The sequence below is a fragment of the Myotis yumanensis genome, unplaced genomic scaffold (assembly GCF_028538775.1).
Source record: "Myotis yumanensis isolate MYYU_CA2020_CCGP unplaced genomic scaffold, mMyoYum1.0.hap1 SCAF_22, whole genome shotgun sequence".
Classification (NCBI taxonomy): Eukaryota; Metazoa; Chordata; class Mammalia; order Chiroptera; family Vespertilionidae; genus Myotis; species Myotis yumanensis.
The window spans coordinates 3,027,380-3,049,075 of NW_027223773.1; the positions used below are offsets into that span (position 1 = coordinate 3,027,380).

At 43.7% G+C, this 21,696-nt stretch overlaps 1 protein-coding gene across 1 annotated transcript in view; it reads right to left on the minus strand.

The window, feature by feature from the left end:
- The window catches only part of FMN2 (formin 2), a 127,193-nt gene that overhangs the window by 59,677 nt on the left and 45,820 nt on the right, over positions 1–21,696 (minus strand). The window contains 2 exon segments of the mRNA XM_070401278.1: positions 5,273–5,334; positions 19,433–19,520. Of these exon segments, the coding sequence (XP_070257379.1) occupies positions 5,273–5,334; positions 19,433–19,520 (150 nt within the window).

The following is a 21,696-nucleotide window of genomic DNA, read 5'->3' on the forward strand; positions in this document are numbered from 1 at the left end:
GAAAATGAAAGGTTTTGATACTTCTGAGTTTTCTTTTGGATACAATAAAAGGCCTCATGCTTCTTTTCTTTCCCAAACTTTTATAATATCAAGCTAAAATTTTATCAGCGTAGTTTGCTTCCTTATAACTGAGGGTCTGCATTTTTAACAGAAGGTACAAGACTTTATAGGCGTGGAGAATCACAAGTCTATTCTTCTTTATGGAGATTTTGGAGGTGTTTTATTTGTAGTCTTGTCTTAGTAATATCTTTTTGGATATTTCACTTTGAAGCAAGGAAAACAAAAGCAAAAATAAACAAATGGAACATCATCAAACTAAAATGCTTCCGTACAGCCAAGGAAAATACAACCAACGAAACAAAAATACAACCAAGTGAATGGGAGAATAGTGGGTGGGCAAAAGCAGGTTTATAGTTATGAGTACACGAAACAGTTTATTTCGTGTATTATTTATTAATTATTGTATTATTTTCCATATGAGCTGTAAACCTACTTTTTCCCACCCCTGTATATTCACAAAGAATATATCCAAATAGGAGTTGATATTCAAAATACATAAGGAACTCATACCACTCCATAACAAAAAAGTAACAACCTGATCTACCCCTGTCCAACTCCAACTCCAATTCCCCCATGTACTACTTTCCCGAAACAGACTTTCTCACCCAAAATACATTCTAGTTTTTCACATCTATGCCTTTGATCCAACTGCTCCATCTTCTGGGAACGTGTTTTCAACTTTTCTCTCAAACATGTTACCTACCTGTGTTTACCATGTAAGAATAGCCCCAAACATTGCCCAACTATGAAGATTATCCTAGCTCCCGCAAGATCAAATAATGCTGGCTCTTCAGCAACTCTCCTGCTCTTTCCACACAATTCTATCCCAGCACTAATGACATCAGCCTGCAATTATTCAGTTGCATACTTGACATCCACCATTTGATTTGGGGAGAGGGGAACAGGGAATCTGTATGTCAGGTATGTTATGAATGAAATAGCTTTCATTGCATTGGACTGGGAATCTCTTAGCAATTTTAAGGGGAAATGCTTCTGCATTATTTAAAGGACAATTTAAATTATCCTTTTGAACATTACACATTAAAGAGTTTATGGCTGGTCTCCATACTATTTGTTGACTCATACTTCCTCTAATATTGAAGACTAGCTCTTCAAGAGATACACTTTTTATGGTCCATAGATTCACATTCTACAGCTGCACAGATCTTTCTTCTCCGGTACAATGAATAACTGGAATATCTTTAAATGCCCAGGACTGAGGAGAATTCGCAAACTGGCAGTGGCACACGCACAGCAATCTAACGTATGTCTAAGGGCTGAACAGCTGTTCTTCAGGGACCTAAACCTTGAGTACTTAACCATAAATTGGCAAACATGCAAGTAAACAAAAAGAAATTCAGAACCAAACACTCATGAGATGCCATCTGGAATCATTCAACCTCCTAAATAAGGTTGATAGGCGTTTTATATCCTTAAAAAAGACGTGGCTATTTATTTCTTTAATAACTTTATTGCACATTAAATTTTAGTTGTCGCAATCACGGGCCTCCAGGAGGAAAGGTAATTATCCTCTCAAGCTAATATGTCAAAAGCATCCCGTGTTATTACTGTTCGTGCATAATTTCAAGTCATGACCCAAGCTTTAGTAAAAACCAAGGCTCTTGGCTTGTACTTATAAAACAATCAACATTTACTACCGTTGGAAATCTCTACCTAATATGACCATACACGAGCCAACCCTTAAAGTATTCTACATGAACTATAATATTCCTAGCCGAATGTACATTCCCAGAGCATCAGCAGAAAAAAGGGATTTACAGGAGGTATCCCGAACATTTATGGAGTTGGGATGGAATAATTTACCGTGGTTACTAGCCAACTGCACTATTTCTCTACTGCTCGCCTGCCATCATGGAAAATTACTGGGAAATGTTTAGTACACACGTGTCAGGAGAGACAGTCCTCCCACGAGGGCGGAATAGTTATTAAAGAGCAAATGGCCAAGAAATACTCTCTGTACTCCACCGAGCTAAAAAGTGTGCTAATGTGCTCAAAGAAGCCAGAGGCACATCACGGAAGAAGACAGTTAATATTAAAACAATGGCTGGTAGAGACAGACAGGGTGATGGTCATTCAACACCACACGCAAGGATGTGCAATTCAGGTTCTTCTGAGGGGAGACCTCCTTCGGGACCGAAAGCAGCTTCGTTCAAAGGAGCAGCAAACAAGTGTTTCCATTATCCAACAAGGTTTGCATTTAGAGCTAAAATCCAAGGACAAAAATAGCAGCGGGGATCAAAGCTGGAGCTAAACATAAAAGTCATTCCCCAAATCATTTTTATCTGTGAAGAATTTAGTCTCCATCTACTTTGTAAAGAATGTGAACACAGCAATAGATCTTTTGGCTGCTCCTCTCCTCTCTTTCCAAATACTAGAAATCTTGGCTACCTCTTAGTTTCAGGTCAAAACATAGTAAAGACAGGCCCGTGGTCTTTCCTAGGTCAGTAGTCGGACCAGAATTTCTCGGGGAAGTGTGAAATTTGGCATAGGCATCTTCCCATCTGTGGACCCTGAGAATGAATGTGCCTGTTACGAAGGCCTCCTGGTGGCTATTTGGGTTCACATTTATCAACAGAGTCTCAGAGTCATGGCTAAACAGGGGTCTCTCCCGCGCTCCGTGCTTCAGGGAAAAGCTGTACTGTGCTCCTGCCATCTGAGTCAACCAACCCTTCTAAGAGAGTTCCTAAGATCTTATTTCCACTGTCTTTCCCTGTCCAATCAGAGTTGTGCAACTAAGTCCTCGTTTGCATCTTCACTGACCAATCAGAGTGACTCCATTCTGACCACTAAGGACCTTGCTTCTGGACCAATCAAACTGTGAGACTATGGAGCCCTCGTTGTCATGAAAACAGACCAATCAGGGACTGGGACAGGACCTCTTCTCTAATTAAGCCAGCCTCACCTGTTTCCATGGAGGGTACATGCAGCTTCCTAGTAAGATTGCATTTTCCCCAGCCTGAGCTGTAACCCCAGAGCAGCAGAGAGCTGCTGGAGCCGCCTCACCAAAGCTGGGCTGGGAGGCCAGAACTGCCTGCCTGAGCCACCTGCCATATAGAATCTATAATAATAAAGGTGTAATATGCTAATTAGACCAGATGTCCCTCCGGACATCCTTCCAGACGAAACCAGTGGCCGGAGGGAAGCCCAGGTCCCAGGTGCCAGACGGAAGCCGGTGCCAGCAGCCCGGGGAAGGAAGGCCTACTCGTGCACGAATTTCGTGCACCGGGCCTCTAGTACAAGGATATTAAAAATCAGAAGCAAAAGATACGTTGAATCAACTGGACATGTTATAAACTGCTTATAAAGAGTCTTTACTATGTGAACTCAATAACAGTCGATAACCTTGAGAGAACCAGAAAGATTTTTGGTTCTGAAAGCTCAGAAGGATGTAGTGCATTTAGTAACTGTGTCGTTTCACCAGGTTTTAACTCCTCAGGAAATACGAATCGGGCGCTCGGGATTGCGCTTTTTGAAATTAGGGTGTGTTTAGATTTGGAGGCTGCCCCACACTCATTCACATCTAGAGGAGAAAGGCCGCTGCCAAACATATGCAATTAGGGGAGGGGAAAAAAGTTGATATTCTAAATAAGGTTTGTGTAGCAAATACTTCCATCTGTTACCCAGAGATCAAATGCGACTGCTTTCAAACAGTCCAATGACATGCATGCAAGCATCTGGCAAAAAAAAAAAGCATGTATTTATGGGAAAGGTTTCAGGTTAGTTATGTTATTTTTCCCTCCGGGATAAGTAGTGGAATGCTAAATAAGATTAGTCCTCATAGATTTAATAATAACAAACTGAGTTTAAACACTACACTCTCGTTTATTTTTTTCTAGATAAAATTTTTCTAGACAAAATTTAAATGTTCCCTGCAACGCCATTAGTAAACAATAAAGGCCAAATTAAGATTCCCCTCAGATACCTTTCAAACGCTGCTTTCAGACCTGAACACAATGATTACAGTTATGACAACACAGTGAACTTTGAAACACTTCCCAGGAGAACCCAAGCCAAGTCCAAGTGTGCACAGGCCACTTTTCCCTTCTGCAGATGCCGTCACACGAGCAAGACGCACATCAAAAGGAGTGACAAGCCCTAGCCGGTTTGGCTCAGTGGATAGAGCATCGGCCTGCAGACTGAAGGGTCCCAGGTTCGATTCCAGTCAAGGACACATGCCCGGGTTGCGGGCTCGATCCCCAGTAGAGGGCGTGCGGGAGGCAGGCGATCAATGATTCTCTCTCATCATTGATGTTTCTATCTCTCTCTCCCTCTCCCTTCCTCTCTGAAATCTATAAAAATATATATTTTTTAAAAAAGAAAAGAAACTTGTAGGAAAAGCTGAGGCAGATCCCTGTCATAATCTCTGCCACAGGCACAGGCCATGTGACTGGGAGGGGGTCCCTTTATAGCCAGCTTCTCCCTCACACCCAGCTTCTCCCTCACATACAGCTTCTCCCTCGCATACAGCTTCTCCCTGAGGAGTGAAGAGTTTGAACTGCACATCTAGCTACTACGATTTTTCTGGCTCTTACACCAAAGGATCTAGTCTAGCTACTAACTTGCTTGTCTCTGAGAGCTGGTGGGAACCAACATTCACTGGTCCCCTGGGGGCTGCCGAGAACAGAGCAGCAGTTGCGACAAGACTACAGGCATTTGCCACAGCTCCCCCTCCCGGCTCGGCACACCGTGAGCCCACAGCAAATTCCAGCTCCCAGCTTCCGCCCCGAGAAGTGAAGGAGTTGGCCTGGAAATCTCACACCCCAACTTTTCTTGCCCTTACCAGAGAGACTGGCTTCTCACTCACTTGTTCCTTGCGTTCCTAGAAAGCATTTTGCCAAACCTATACTTGCTTACATACATACAATGCACCCAGATCAGATTTCCTTCTTAATATATTTTTATTGTTTTCAGAGAGGAAGGGAGAGAGAGAGAGAAACATCAATGATGAGAGAGAATCATGGATCGGCTGCCTCCTGCACGCCCCCTACTAGGGATGGAGCCTGCAACCTGGGCATGTGCCCTGACTGGGAATCAAACCCGGGACCCATCAGTCCGCAGGCTGACTCTCTATCCACTGAGCCAAACCGGCTAGGGCAGATTTCCTTCTTAAAGCAACAAGCCTAGCTGCGTACAGTGACAAGTAGTGTGTACATATTATATACTCACACTTCCAATTCCTTCTATTACTCACATTCTCATAAAGAGCTTGCAGGGTCTCCAGGTCAACCACAGAATTGTCCAAGTTCACAACAGCTGTAAAAAAAGAAAAAAGAAAGAAAGAAGAAAGAATATAAATGCCATCAGCCAGCTGTGAAAAGATGTCTGGCCACTTTTTCTTCTTCTTTCATTAATTGTTTATTTATTCGTGTGGGTTTTTTTGTTGCTGCTGTTGTTCATCCTCACCCGAGGATACTTTTCCATTGATTTTTAGAAAGAGTGGGAGGGAGGAGGAGAGACAGAGAGAGAGAGAAACATCGATGTGAGAGAGACACATGGATTGGCTCCCTCTGGCACGTGCCCCGACTGGGGCTGGGGATCGAGCCTACAACCGAAGTCTGTGCCCTTGACCAGAGTCGAACCTTGACCTTCAAGTGCCCTTGACCTTCAGTCCACGGGCCGATGCTCTATCCACTGAGCCAAACCGGCTAGGGCTGTGAGGTCTGGCCATCTTGAGCAGTGGCGACCAGAATAGTGTTCATGGCCCAGCAGTCAGTGAGGGTAAGACGCTCACTTCAATGCATTCATTTGCCCCACTGCAAAGACCAAGCTCAAGGGATTTCAATGGGGGGGGGGGGGGGGGGTGAAAGTCTGAGCTCTCACTTGCTCCACAAATACAAACCCTCATGGATAGGGCCCAGTCCAAAGTCAAAGCTAAACTGGGAGTGTCTTTCCAGGACTAACTGCTTGAATTTGAAAAACTTGCTTCACAGCAGAAAATCAGATCGATCGCTCCTGTTACTGTCACATCCTCGTTTTACACTGATCAATGCCCTATCTGCCGACACAGGAAACGGTTGATTCCAATCCCTCAACTGATGGGCTTGATGTAGAAACAACAGGTGCATTTCCTGTGATACTTTTTTTAATTGTTCTAATAAAAGAACAATTCTTCGATTATGGTATTGAGATGAGCACCGGTGCATCCTTAAAAACCCACTCTTTGAGGGGGGGGGATGAGGGGCAATGGGGGGATAAAGACACATTTGTAATACCTTAATCAATACAAAATTTTTTAAAAATCCACACTTAATATACAAACTCCCCACGCTTATCCGAGGGAGAAGTGGAATGGATCATGAAAAATTGGGAGTATGTTCTTAAATGCATTTTGTGGCCTGAGAGGTGTATCGCGTTTTGGAATCGCTGTGTTGTATAACTCGGTTTGGACACAGGTTCGTTAAAAGCATTCTGTATCACCCACATACAGAGTAGTTAGAAATGAGGTCCTGATCCAGTTTGTGCCGAGTAACCGGCGTAGCTCTTGTAGAATTAAATATTTCTGGAAGGAATATCACAAAGTGGATAATCACAAACTGGTTGTATTTGTCTTGATAACGGAGGCATTTTACAATGTCTTTTCTCTCAAAGCTTAAAGCTCACGGGACAGTTTCTTGTTGATTCTGGCAACATCCCAAGAAGGAACTAAGAAAGGCAAGTAGGAAACTGTAGCGTATGATGGATGGGAATTCTAACCAAGATAATTTAGCTTTTCTGCTCGAAGCTGGGAACAGGGCCCATGATTCACCAACAAATATCATAGCAAATAGAATATGATACTTCCATCCTAATATTATTCTACTATCTCCATTTCCAAAAATATTAGGCCTCAAATTTCAATCTAAGAATTTGATTAAGATTCTCGGACAAATCTTTTCAGACCTTAGACTACATAGGGTAACTTTATAAGACAAACTGTGTTTCAAAGCAGTGTAAACACTGCCCCAACTACCTTTGACTACATTTCAAAAATTAAATAAAAGGAACTAACAAATGATTTTCACTGGAAGTAATGTGACTATAAATAATACAACAAAATGCAGAAAACCCAAATAAAGATAGCAAGTTCACGTGTGAAATGACTCCCTTTGGAGGTGTACAGAGTCTATCCCTTAAAACACACACACACAAAAACAACCTTATGGTGAAGCCAAAGGTTGGTCTTCAAAATTCATTAGCTAATAATGAGGTATTTCTACATTCTTCTGGTGACTTAGCAAAAGATTGATGGGGAAAACTATGAAAGAAATGCTAGCACTCAACTTCGTGTACCATTTCATCTTCGGAACAAGTAAGAGAAACACAGTGAAATTATTCATACTCAAGTCAAAACTCATCAAAGATACAACTGTCTTCTGACTTCATCCATCATCCTAAAACATAATATTAGTCCTTCAGGTTTTCCCCGCACAAAGCCTTGCTTGTGATTGTGCGGAAGTTTCTCATCATTTAAACTCATGCAGTATCAGGTACTGAAGAATATCTTAATAAAGGCCATATGGTCCTGGCCATTGAGATATCGTCCTAACCATAGGTATATGGCCCTAAGCAAGTCCACAAGTTTCTAACCCATGAAACCTCGTTTTTAAAAATACATTTTTATTGAATTCAGAGAGGAAGGGAAAGGGAGTGAGAGAGAGAAACATCAATGATGAGAGAGAATCACTGATCGGCTGCCTCCTGCATGCCTCACACTGGTTATCAAGCCCGCAACCTGGGCATGTGCCCTGACTGGGAATCGAACTGTGACTTCCTGGTTCATAGGTCAACACTCAACCACTGAGCCACACCAGCCAGGCAAATCTCATTTTTTAATCATTCACAGAAAAATCTCAATAGAAAGCAGCTCCATAAAATTTTCCCGTAACTGGCTTTACACTTGAGAGATGCTAACACGATTCCATGGGAATCAACTGTTTTGACAAAACCATAGAATCATGCTTAAGTAGTTGAAATTCAGGAAGATTAAATATTGGCAGATGAAGGGATACAATGAGAGAGTTCCAGATAGCAAGTAAGGGTAAAATATGCAATTTGAGAAGGGTTGAGGGTATTGACGGGCTCTATTTCCTCAATATCAAAAGCACATTTTACCATTTTGGAAATCAGGATTCAGACTGAAACTCACGTTACTAATTTTTTAGTGGCGTCTTCCAGGACTCCCTCTCTTAGAATCTGTGATTAGGTAGGTGGCACAGTTTCAACTGATAAAATTCTAAAATCAAGGCAATAAGAGAACGCATTCACTCACGTCCTCAACGAATGTCAAAGTGGTTCTTAAAACTCAGTGGCCAACCCGGCTCATTGGGCTGGTTACCAGTTACTGGAGTAACAACAATTTGGAATGGGAGCTCTTGCAGTTGCCTGGCAAAGCTGCAACCTGGTTATGAGTGGAGACCACCTTCATCAAGGATTACTTCCCTCTTCAAGGTTTTATAAAAGTTCAACCAACTCTTCTGTCTCCAATAAGCCTTATTATCTAACCCAAAGTTAAACAAGTGTCTTTTGTTTCTATTCATCAGATTTCTAGCTATGGCCACGGGAAGGGTTTTATGTAAATACTAGAGGCCCAGTGCATGAAATTCATGCACTCATGGGGGGTGGGGATTCCTCAGCCTGGCCTGCGCCCTCTTGCAGTCCAGGAGTCCTCGGGGGATGTCCGACTGATGGCTTAGGCCCGCTCCCCAGGGGAAGCGGGCCTAAGCCGGCAGTCGGACATCCTTAGTGCTGCCACGGAGGCAGGAGAGGCTCCCGCCACCGCAGCTGTTCTTGCCAGCTGTGAGCCAGGCTTCTGGCTGAGTGGAGCTCCCCCTATGGGAGCGCACTAACCACCAGGAGGCAGCTCCTGCATTGAGCATCTGCCCCCTGGTGGTCAGTGCACGTCATAGCAAGCAGTTGAGCAGCCTTAGCATATCATTAGCATATTACACTTTGATTGGTTGAATGGACGACTGGACACTTAGCATATTAGGCTTTTATTATATAGGATATGCATGTGGGTAAAATTTTTCAGTTAGTAAAGGATTCAAGAAAACCGGTACTCAGCAATGTCAGCTTTCCTAGATTTCAACTTTCTTTGGGAGGAGAATTTGAGATTGTATGAAGGTGATTTTCCCTCTATTCCCTTAAAAGGGGACATGACTTTCATGGAATAGTTTTTTGATGTGGAAGCAACGTAGACCATGGAATCAAACTTAACTGCACTTAAGTTCCAATTGTTATTTGCTGCTACGTTATTTCCAGTTACTTTCCTTGACAAGCTTTTGTTTCTTTATGGAGACAAGGGGAGAAGGAAGTCATAGAAAATATTGGCAATGTTTTGGGTTGTGTGGGGACCAAAGGCAGTAACCAGTAAAAGGATCTGGCATGTGGTTGGTTAATATTACTTCCCTCTTCAAGTTTTCCTACAAGTTCAATCAACTCTTCTGTCTCTAATAAGCCTTATTATCTAACCCAAAGTTAAACAAGTTTCTTTTTTTTTTATTCCTATTTTAGTGCCCTCCCATACCAAGGGGACAATTCCAACTGCATCTATTAAGGGTTGGCGCTCTTGGCCTGAACGAAGAACTATTAAAACAAAATGTACAGTCTGGCATACAGCTATTGGCTGTTTAATTATACTCTGTCTTTTTTTTACTTCGTATTTAAACTATTAAGCATTAGCCTTAGATTGCAGAGCATAAATAAATTCAAAATTCAGTAATGAATCTTTAATTCGTATCATTTTATTCTCTAACATTCAAGCACATGCTAATGTGATTATACCTCGGAATAGAGGCCAAGTATTTCACACGTATTTCCCAGTCTCGGCTCTAAGACATTCAGGAACACCCATCGTTGCCTGGGATTCATCACATTCCCACACATCCATTCCCCAGCAGGTCTGTAAAGCGGCTTTACTTTCCCATAGCTATAGATCAATAAATGTTATTTCAATTGGACCAAGAAGCATCTGCTCTGTTTTATGTGGAAGGGTGCAAGGACAGAGGAGGTGTGGAGAGAAAACTCTTACACATGAAAAGATTGTTCATTTATGTGTAAGGCATGCTAGCTTTCCAGGATTGAAACGTGGGGAGATTTTTGCATTCCCTAAACGACTCCGTGAATGACCATGTGTTAATGATCACTCCAAGATTAAAGGGACAGTGATTTTATGTTTTGGCCTAAAACTTTTTAAAATGCCGAGGATGTGGTAAGGAAGAAGAAGTACTCTTTCTGGCTTTTCAATCAACGTGCTGTGTGTCTTCGATCAAGACGCTGAGCTTCTCTGAGGATAATTCTTGTCTGTAGCATCTGCTCATCATGTGGGGAGAATAAGCCATTTTATAACAAAAGGGATCATTCAAGAAGCCTTGGAATAATTTACGTGATTAATTTTAAAATGTATGTTATCTGTGAACAGATTGGTTAGGGAATAGAGACAGAGCTGAGAAGGTGCTAGATTCAAATTAGGTTCAGAATTAAACATTTTCTTTCCACAGTCAAAACTTGCAACCATAAATAGCTCTTTAAAAAAAAAAGATTTTTTTAATTGATTTTTAGAGAGAGAAGAGAGAGAAACTTCAACAAGCTGCCTCCTGCACACCCCCTACTGGGGATCAAGCCCACAACCTGGGCATGTGCCCTGACAGGGAATCGAATCAGCTACCTTTTGGTTCACAGGATGACACCAAACCAACTGAGCCACACTGGTCAGGGCAATAGCACTTTTCTTCATGAATCCACTGGTACCCACTCTCTTAGATCCAATATGCTTTTCACTAAACCATGTTGTTACAAAGTGAAGAGTGAAATCGCCTATTTTAACACTCAAATAGTCAATTCTACCTGATCTTAAAAATGTCTCGAAATAAAATACCCAAACCAAAAAAAATCTATTTTCTTTTGATTTAAAAATATTGCAGCACATAAAGTGAATCAGATAGAGCAACTCGGGACAACCAGGGATGATAGACACAATGTAAGAAACAGTTGTGTGCTGGTCACATGACATTGTACACCCAGGTACAGGAGCAGGTGACAGTCCTACATCTATATCCCATTCCCTGACACCTGGTCTCTGCTGTTAGTGTTCTCCATAGCCACCTTCTTCATCACCAGAAATACAGGATGTGTTTCTTTTTTAAATATATATTTTTTTATTGATTTCAGGCATTAAGAAAGAGAGAGATAGAAACATCAAGGATGAGAGAGATAACTGAATGACTGCCTCCTGTACACCCCTCCACCCCCACTGGGGATCAAGCCCGCAACCCGGGCATGTGCCCTGACCGGGGATCGAACCGTGACCTCCTGGTTCATAGGTTAACGCTCAACCACTGAGCCACGCCGGCTGGGCAGTAAGATATTTTTCATATATGAAAGTTGAAGGGACCATAATAATCATAACAACTCTTATTTTCTGTGTGTTTGCTGTGTGCATGCCACCCCTTCCAGGGTGGCATGCTACCTTCACTCTAGCTACCTTCATGGTTCAAACCATACAACACAAAGATAATAATATGTAATGTCACATCATCACCTGGCAACCAGCACTGGAGAGCCATGGTACACAGTGGGCCCCGATATCTAACCGTCTCCACCACCTGTGGAGCATGCAGGAGGCAGCCAATCCATGATTCTCGCTCATCATTGATGTTTCTATCTCTCGTTCCCTCTCCCTTCCTCTCTGCAGTCAATAAAATATATTTTAAAAATCTTACTAATATCTCTCCAAATCAGTATCTTGTTTGAGAGATTTTAGACACCCTGCATTGAAAACATTCTTGGCAAAAGGAACAAGGAGCGTTTCAGTTGTACCAATAGCAACGTGGGAAGCTAAACCAGCACCCGCAGTGAACTCATCCACACTCATTTTGGTTGGGGTCCATGGGAAGGGAACCGCGTCCGCAGACGCTTAAACACCAAATGAGTGCAAATGAGCCCGTAGCTCCAGTTTATGCCCTCTCCTTGTCGGCAGGGTGGGGGAGAGTGCAGAGGCTGAGAGAAACCATCCTGGCCCCACGTGGGATTCAGAAGCCACAGGGGAAGCAAAGATGAAGTGAGCCTTGCAAGTCGCTGAGAAGCGAAGGCCTTTGTGTGAGCAGAAATTCATCCGAAGGAACAGAGATCAGAAGCCTCTCTCATTCCCTGCACTTCCAGGCTTGTCATCACATCCCCGCCGCGGGGAATAGACGTTGTCTGAGAGCTCTCTTTAAGGAACTGAAAGCAGCCTGTCAGGATACGTTCAAGTCGGGGAAAGGATATGGGTCAAGTTCATGACTATTGCACCTTTTGGGGGGACGTCCATGGAAAAAACAGCCATGAATTGCTATTCAATTTCTCTGACAATATTTCTCTCCTTCTTAAATAGAATATAAAACACCTTCTGGGTATGGAGCTTATGCCCTCCTGTCTAGAGCAGATCATAATAGGTGAGGAGGAAAGACATCAACAAATAATTACAAGTGGATGCAAAGTAGAGTCGGTGCAAGCGGGAGACACAGGGAAGGGAATCGGCGGGTGGGAGCCCATCCTCGAAGCAGAGTGACCCACAGATGGACCACATCCTGGTAGCATCCCCTGCCTTTCAAGTGGCTGCATCTGCTTTGAACTGCGATGTGTGCATTTTGATGGGAAGCATCTTCGGTGAAGATGCCCGACCACATGCACGCATCCCGTCCTGCTCTTTCCTCAAGTTCCACCAGAGCTCTACAGTGAAGAGATTTTTTTTGCAGAACGGAAGTCGTAAGGACTGAAAGAGAAAAGAGGTGATGACAGCCACAAAGCAGGGTAGCTAGTTGGACCTGGTTCCGCTGCCCTAAAATGACGAATCCGCGGCTGTCGGTGGGAACACCCAGAACCAACCCGGAAGGCAAGGCCTGGCAGTGCTGGGAGGGGGTGCGGTGGGGGGGGGGGGGGGGTGCCAGCAGTCAGTTACCTCTCCATTCCCAAAATGCCCTACCCAGGTCTGTCTGGTTTCTTTTCTTGAGAAATTAAAACAGAGTCTCTGGACAAAGAAACATCAAGCCCCATTGTTGGCCAGAGCACTGCACTGAAAACATGGGGACCGCCTGGCCGGCGTGGCTCAGTGGTTGAGCGTCGACCTATGAACCAGGAGGTCACGGTTCAATTCCTAATCAGGGCACATGCCCGAGTTGTGGGCTCGATCCCCAGTGTGGGGTGTGCAAGAGGCAGCCGATCCATGATTCTCTCTCACCATTGATGTTTTTATCTCTCTCTCCCTCTCCTTTCTTCTCTGAAGTCAATAAGAATATACACTGAGTGGCCAGATTATTATGACCGGCCAGATGATGATGACCACCCCATCAGTACTTCATTGACATTTCCAAAAATACTGAGTATTGCAAACTTCCTAAGCAAATACTCTCAAGGTTTTATTATTATTACTATTTGCATAACTAATTCACTTCATTGTACTGATGGGATGGTCATCATCATCTGGCCAGTCAGTATATATTAAAAAAAAACATGGGGACCCCCTGAGAACTGCGTGTTGACCAGAGAACCCCCACCTCCAGCCAGCCCTCTTCCCCAACCTGGGGCCCCGCACACAGCCAGACAGACCGCTCCTACCCTAGGCCAGAAGCTGGAAAATCGAGTCACCCAGGAGGCAAGAACAAAAGATAAAGACTTCGTTGGCTGCCCAACAAATAATGAACCCAGATAATACTCCATTGAACCCAAAGTCAAAGAGCTCGATGGAGTGGGGGCGGGGACAGGGACTCCTGGCTTCTCACCAGCTTCTGCCTCTCCCACTTCTGGGCCAGGACGGCCAAGGATCAAGCCTTCTGCACACATAGACCAAAAATCAGAACCACCACAACCAAAAGCAGTAAAACGCCTCCATCTCCTCTGCAGGATTTCCATCGCCCACTGTCCTCAAATACCAGGATTTCTATAAAGCAAGGCTTTCACGGTGGAAACAAAATTAATCTCATCCCAGTCCGCCACTGGTACATCTCAAGCATACTTGCTTATACAAGGGTAGGGACATCCGTTACTGATTAAGTCAGTAGGCTTCGTACACCTAGGGGTCTTGTTTATAAGAGCTGTACGAGTTCAACTGTGAGAGAACAAATGCATTTTGTTTGAGTCGATACGTCGCCTCCTTGTCTAGGCGGGCGGGTGGGGGGATGGAGCCCAAGACTGGGATCCTTGCGGAATAAAATCTTTCAATGCAAACATGATTGCCATGGTAGACTGTTTAATCTAGCGATATTGTATTTCATTTCTGGTTTGGGAGAGCTTTGTTGATTTGACCGAACGGGTAGAACTCGGGGCTTATCTCCACTGTTTAGATAAGGGTTACTTGACTTTGGCAGGTGACAAAAATCTAGGGTGTGGAACAAAGGGGGCAGAGAGAAAGGCTGGCACATTCCCAGGGAGTGTTTATGTTACGCGGAGTGTATAGATGGGCAAAGAGTTTCAAACAACGCACTGTACTTTGTATAAAATGTCCGCTGTCTGCTGCGTGTTTTCCATAAACCAGCCCTGCGCAATGTCCTTTATTGGGCAAAGGAGACTTCACCTTCTTGCTTAGGTAAACACTGACGCTCTTGTAAAAACGCTCGGCGAGTCTCCCTGGAAGTAGGGCCCTGGCTCGGGGGGTCCCATCCGCCACTGTTTCCTAACACATATTCTAGAAGGGCAGCCGTGTTCAATGTCACTGCTCATGCCAGCATGTCTGTGGCTGCATCCGTACAGAATCTGCACATGTCTGATGCCAAAGTGACCTGCATCCAGATAATAATCCTACTTTTTGGGGGAGTCATTCTATACAAACATGTCTGACTTGGAAGGAAAGCCAACACAGAAAGCCTGACTTTACAAACATGATGATTATAATTATGGTTGGATGGTGTGTTTTTTTTTTAATTCCCTATTGAAAGTACTTCATCTAAACAAGCAGTTAAGTAGCTTCCTTAGCATATTATACCTTAGCACAGCGGTTCTCAACCTGTGGGTCGCGACCCCTTTGGGGGTAGAACGACCCTTTCACAGGGGTCGCCTAAGACCATGAGAAAACACATATGTAATTACATATTGTTTTTGTGATTCATCACTATGCTTTCATTATGTTCAATTTGTAACAATGAAAATACATCCTGCCTATCAGATATTTACATGACGATTCATAACAGTAGCAACATGACAGTGATGAAGTAGCCACGAAAATGATTTTATGCTTGGGGGTCCCCACAACATGAGGAACTGTATTACAGGGTCGCGGCGTCAGGAAGGTTGAGAACCACTGCCTCAGCATTTACATATCGGTGATCATGCTGAAGCAGGGGAAGGGGCCGAGCAGTGCAGTCCCTGGAAGTTAAAAATGCATCAAGAAATAAAGAACACGCCGTGGTGAACTGACAACGTACGGCTAAGAAGATCAGCACTCACACGCCGAAACTGGACCCGTGGCGGTTAATCCTTTCGTCCTATGACAGAGATGACTGCCTAGCAGCCCATGCCTCGGGACTACTTTTCCAAAACACTTCAACATCCGACAAAGCTAACAAGCAGCCGTGATAATCAGCGTGATCCCCTTGGAATAATTCTGCGGTTTACTGAACTCAACATGTGGCTAATATGTGCAAAAAAAAATGCAATGCGCTGTGTGATGCGTCTAAGTCAGACGTGGTCGCTTGTTCAGTTAGTAAGGGTTCCCTTTTTTCCCTTGTGATGTATACGTGCATGCAAAGATTGGTTTAATGTTTCATTGTCCAGAGGAATGAAGGGGAAGTTAAACCCAGGGGGGGAGTTGCAAACATTAGGGTTTCTCTGATGTCATTTTAAAAAATATATTTTTATTGATTTCAGAGAGAAAGGGAGAGGGAGAGGGAGGGGAAGATAGAAACATCAATACCTGGGGAAAGAGTTGCCATAGCAACCCCCAATGCTCCTATAGCTCAGAAAGGGTATTTATAGGTTAATTTTTTTAAAATATATTTTATTGATTTTTTTACAGAGAGGAAGGGAGAGGGATAGAGAGTTAGAAACATCGATGAGAGAGAAACATCGATCAGCTGCCTCCTGCACATCTCCTACTGGGGATGTGCCTGCAACCCAGGTACATGCCCTTGACCGGAATCGAACCTGGGACCTTTCAGTCCACAGGCTGACGCTCTATCCACTGAGCCAAACCGGTTTCGGCATATAGGTTAATTTTTAAAGAAGTATTCTTCTACTTTACACTCATAGCTAGAAACTGGTTTTCATGGTCAGGAAAATAACGTCAAGGCCATACATACAAGCATCTGTCCATGTCTGTACTTAGATTCTACCCATGTCTGTCCCCAGGATTCATTTCACCAACAAAGCCAATCTCTTCACCGCGCCCGTCATGTGCCGCTCAGAGCCAACAGGGATGACCGTGGAATGAGGCTGACACCCACCTCGCAGAGACAGTGATGAAGGGACCACAGGGCTGGGAGACCTTGGCCTTGCAAGTTTCCAACACAAATCGCTCTCCTTGTGGATAAAGCGTAGTCCAAGATGTAGCCAGGCTCAACTTCTAAGATCTGCTCCTATAACCACGCCTTCCATGCTAGTAACTCTAACAGGGCATTTTCACACACAAGCATCATAAAGTCAATTCGGCTCTAAGCTTTTCTAGAGTTTTAACGGAGAAGAAGAGAAAAAGAGTAACTAACTCCTTTGAACAGCACTCCACTTGCCTTGTTTTAGAGAAACCGATGCTGTAGCAAAAGCACAACCTTGGAGAAGTGGCTCATCTGAGTGCAAAGAACAGGACGGATTGGTCAAGGGGCCGGGTGCACATCCGGTCTGTTCCACTGAAGAGCTGCGTGACCTTGACAAAGACACCCGACCACCAAAAAAAGGTCTTGGTTTGCTCTTCTGTAAGATGACGTTGGAGGCCTGGCTAAATTCTGTGGCTACTTCTCTCCAGGCGCATATCCTGAGAGAAGTCAAGTTTAGTCTATTCTGGAGGCCACAGGTGATTCACGCACGTCAACCACAGTTCCAGACAACACACTGAGGCAGAACAAGGCGGTATCCCTTGAATGCACACTGCTTGCTTCTTCAAGCTTTTAAGGCAACCATTTTTTTTTAATTTTTTTTTTTTTTTTTTTTTAGAAAACCGTATGCAGGATTTCAAAGTGACTCAAGCAATCACTTTATATCCTAATAGGATAAAGTTTATGCATAATGCAGTGTGATCTTTAAACTACTGACATCCATGCTATGTTATTGTTAGCGTTGCATGTTAAGCTAGCAAATTTTTCAATGAACTCTCGCTGGCTTTACCACAGACACAGATGGGAGGCGGGCTCCTCTTGTTCATAAGGTTCTCATTATTAACTCAGCCCGGCTTGAATATTTGACTGAAGGGAAGGACCGTGTCATTATTTTCAGATTTCCTTCTATGACTTAACGGGGCTCCATCTGCCAGCTTTTGAAACGCCAAGTACTTCTTGGCGCCAGACTTGGCGTCCTGCTCTGTGACTGCCACCCCCAACGCTCCAGCTCGCGGAAGTCTCCTCGCCATCAAAACAGTTTAATAAAACTGAAATCGTGATTAAGAGTTACTCATCAATTGACGAGGCATGCCAAGCTGGTGCTATTTGTGAATTCTTCCACACAATCGTTTCAGCCAAACAAAGACAATCCGCATTCATAGAGGGGCAGGCTAGGAAGCTGGTTCAACGTTTCCATGATTTATAAGGTCTGTGTTGTACTGGAAACCACATTTCTTTAATAGGTAAACTGGCATTCCATTGAACAATTCAATCTGCTTTAAATCTAGTCTAAAGCTCTGGGCAGCTTAAGGGACATTCTGAATATAAATTTAATTCCTCTATTCACCTTTGGGCAATATCTCTCGGCACCGATGTGATCGAAGGATAAGGCATAGGAATACCTGTGCACTGGAGGGTAGAATTCAATTATTAAAATATTGGCCCTAAAGTCACTTAGAAAAATGTTAAGAGTCACCCTGATTCCAAATGTAAATAATGTTGTAGAAGCCTGGTTAAAGACATAAATTAAAACAACAACATAAAAGAAATCACAAGCGGTCCTGATATTACTGTTTCCATGTGTCTTGACCACGAACAATAATATAAGTAGGCAAGAATCCTTTGAAACTATCTTTGATGGTTATTAGAAAAGATAATTCAATCTGTCGATGCGTAGAGGAGCCCAGTGGTGGACCCATACGTCGTCCCACATAACTGAAAGGAGAGAGACGAGTTCTCTGTCCTAAAATGTTATCCATCGTAATCTGCTTCAGTGATTCTTTGAGCATCTCATGGTCTGGGAACAGGAGGACCGGAAGCACACGCCCATCACCCGTCCAGTGTTTGTAAGACATCGGAGATAAATGATCAGTTTTGAGTTTTCATTTTATCCCTTAATATGGCAATCCAGGCTTCTGTGCAACATCTCTAATCATCAGAACAGTCCTAAAACAACAACAATCCAAACCAGCTTCCTGGTAGGCAGCCAATGAGTGATTCTCTCTCATGGTGGATGTTTCCATCTCTCCCTTCCTCTCTGAAATCAATAAAAAACAATATATATATATATATATATGTATATATATATCAGCTTCCTTGTAATTCTTACAGTGGTTGAAATGGATCTATCAGAAAATCCTAGGTTTACTTCCTCTTCTGTAGGTTACTTCATCCAATACCTGAGACTCGAGTCTCAACCTATTGTTCTCCCCTGTGGAACATCTTCTCCAGGTATTTTCAAAGGCTGAGACACGCCCACTGTCCCCACCTCTCACCACTGCTTATCAGTCACTATTTGACGATGGCATCTAGAAGCAACACCTCAGATATAATCTCATTCATTAAAGAGGACAGTGGGGCTAGTACTTCTAAGGAATTAAAATTTAAATATCTATTGCCCAGCCGGTGTGGCTCGGGGGTTGAGCGTTGACCTATGAACCCGGAGGTCAAGTTTCCATTCCCAGTCAGGGCACATGCCAGGGTTGCAGGCTCAATCCCCACTCGGGGGCGTGCAGGAGGCAGCCGATCCATGATTCTCTCTCATCACTGATGTTTCTCTCTCTCTCCCTCTCCCTTCCTCTCTGAAATCAATAAAGGTATATTAAAAATAAATAAAAAATGTATATTAATGCAGACTAAACATGTCTCATGGGAATCATGAGACAGAAACAACAGAAAAGTCCCATGAATAGTAAATGTTCCAGCAACAAGCATGAGAGGAAGTTTGGGAGCACTTAGGCCCTAAGTCTTAGGGGAAACATACCAACCTCCATATACACGGCACCTCTAAGTCTGAAATCATTTTACCACCAAACAGCATGCTCTTCAGCCCACACAGTAATATCCAAAAGCTCAATTTTTATGTTTAGACTTACCATGTTGTATGTCTTTCATATCCAAGTGGAGGCTAGACATTAATATTCCAACCGCTTGCGATCTTTTGTTGCTTAATAACTTGACAACCTGCTCAAGAAAGAAAAGGGGGAAATGTCCATGTGAACGCCAACGATATGCTTAATAACATGTTGTTTAATCCTAAACGAGGAACAAATCAAGTCATTATATAAAGTATTCAAGAAGGGTTTGAAAAGAGCTCTGGGGTTGTATATTATAAAACTTCAAAATCCACCACTTCCACACACCACCCCCTCTGAGTGTTCCCATTACCCTGAATGGCAGGCGCTTTACCAGTCTTAAGAGCTGGGTAAGTCAACAAGTAAGATTTGTCATAGTTTAGGAAATCAGTTGGGTCTCTGGAAAATAACAACTTCACATTTGATAATTTGCAGCCCTATAGACGCAGAGTCATAGAAGCATGAACAGACTGTTGAACCTCGGAGAGAAGGCAGGGGAGGGTGGGTGGGAAGAGATCAACCAATGAACTTGTATGCAGATATGCATAACCCAGGGACACAGACAATGGGGTGGTGAGGGCCTGAGGGGGGGGGGGGGGGCGGGGGGCAGACAGGAGTGGGCTGGAAGAGGTTAACGGGGGAAAAGGAGGACCGATGTAATACTTTCAACGACAAAGATTAAATAAATAAAAAAAACCCAAGATGATCTCAGAACCCTCAGCTGAAAAAACGGAAAATGCAGAAATAACGAATTTGAAATCTACAAAATTAGGACATGTAACCAAGAAAAAAGTCTATTTCCAATGACCCGAATTCACATCAGAGTCAGCTAATCTTCTTAACAAAGCATTTATCGTAGACTCCCCTGAGAGGCAGGGCTGTGTAGGGATTATGAACAAGAACTCTGTAAAAATAAAGCAGTGTTTCTCCAACTTTACTAGGCACTTCGGTCATCTGGGATCTTTTTTTAATGCAGGTTCTGATTCCTAGGCCTGGATGGGGGCTTCTGGAAAAGCTACTCCAACACCCTAAAGCCTCAGTTCTCTCATCTAAAAAAAAAATGACAGCATCAACTTCAAAGTCTGTAGTGGATATTCAGAAGGATAATGCGCTTGACACTCTTAGGAATAGACCCAGCGAATAGTGTCTTCATTGCAATAATCTATATATATAAAAGCCTAAGCAACCGCTCAACCGCTCGACCAGTAGCTATGATGCACACTGCCCACCAGGAGGCAGATGCTCAACACACAGGCATGGAAACATGGAACAGACTGATGAATCTCAGAGGGAAGCGGGGAGGGGGGAGGGCAAGAAGAGATTAACTAAAGATCTTATATGCAGACTAGAGCCCAGTGCAGGGATTCATGCACCGGTGGGGTCCCTCAGCCTGGCCTGCAGGGATGGGGCGGAAACTGGCAGTCCAACATCCCCCAAGGGGTCCCGGATGCGAGAGGATGCAGGCCAGGCCGAGGGAGCCCACTGGTGCACGAATCCGTGCACTGGGCCTCTGGTAATAGCTATAAAAGACACTTAGGAAAGCATTTTTAAATGTTTGCTCAAGAATGAAATACCTGTCAACTTTTCATTACTGAGTTTAATCCTACAAGATAATTAATTCTTTTTTCCTTCCTCTCACGTAATTTCCTAAGAAATTAAGACCATTATCGGTTCAAAGTCCTTTTCCAGTGGTTGCAAACAATTTCTCATTATCTGCCCTGGCATCCTACACGGCCAATCACGCATCTGCTTTGAACAGGTGCCATACCAGGCCCTGGAAGAAAATAAAATCAGACCTACGACACCCCAATAAACCAAAAACTTGGAAGTTTCTTGCAGTTTCTTACGATCTGGTAGAATCACGCACTAAAGAAAGACACTGAGGAACCTTCTCCTGGTCTAAATGCAGAACCACACCAACGGTTTTGTTTCCTAATCCCCACCCGGTCAAGAAGCGCGCACCGCTCTCCTCCAAAAGGGCTTGGCACACACACATCCTTGCTGGAAACTGAATCTTAGATTAGAGGGGTACGTGGCCAGATCCAAGGAGTAGGGTAAGATAAGAAGAGTCAGCTATAGAGATTAGGGACCGGTGAATTCCAAAGCAGAAGGAGAGGATGTAAAAATTGCCGTTTCGCACACAGATATTCGAGCACAGGGCAGGATATCCAGTGGAGTACAGTACAATCGAGGAGCAACAGATGAAAAGAGCAGCCGAAAGCACTCTAATGAGAACGTAACAGGAGAGGACGAGCAAATATGAAATAAGAAGCCCAAACTAAACA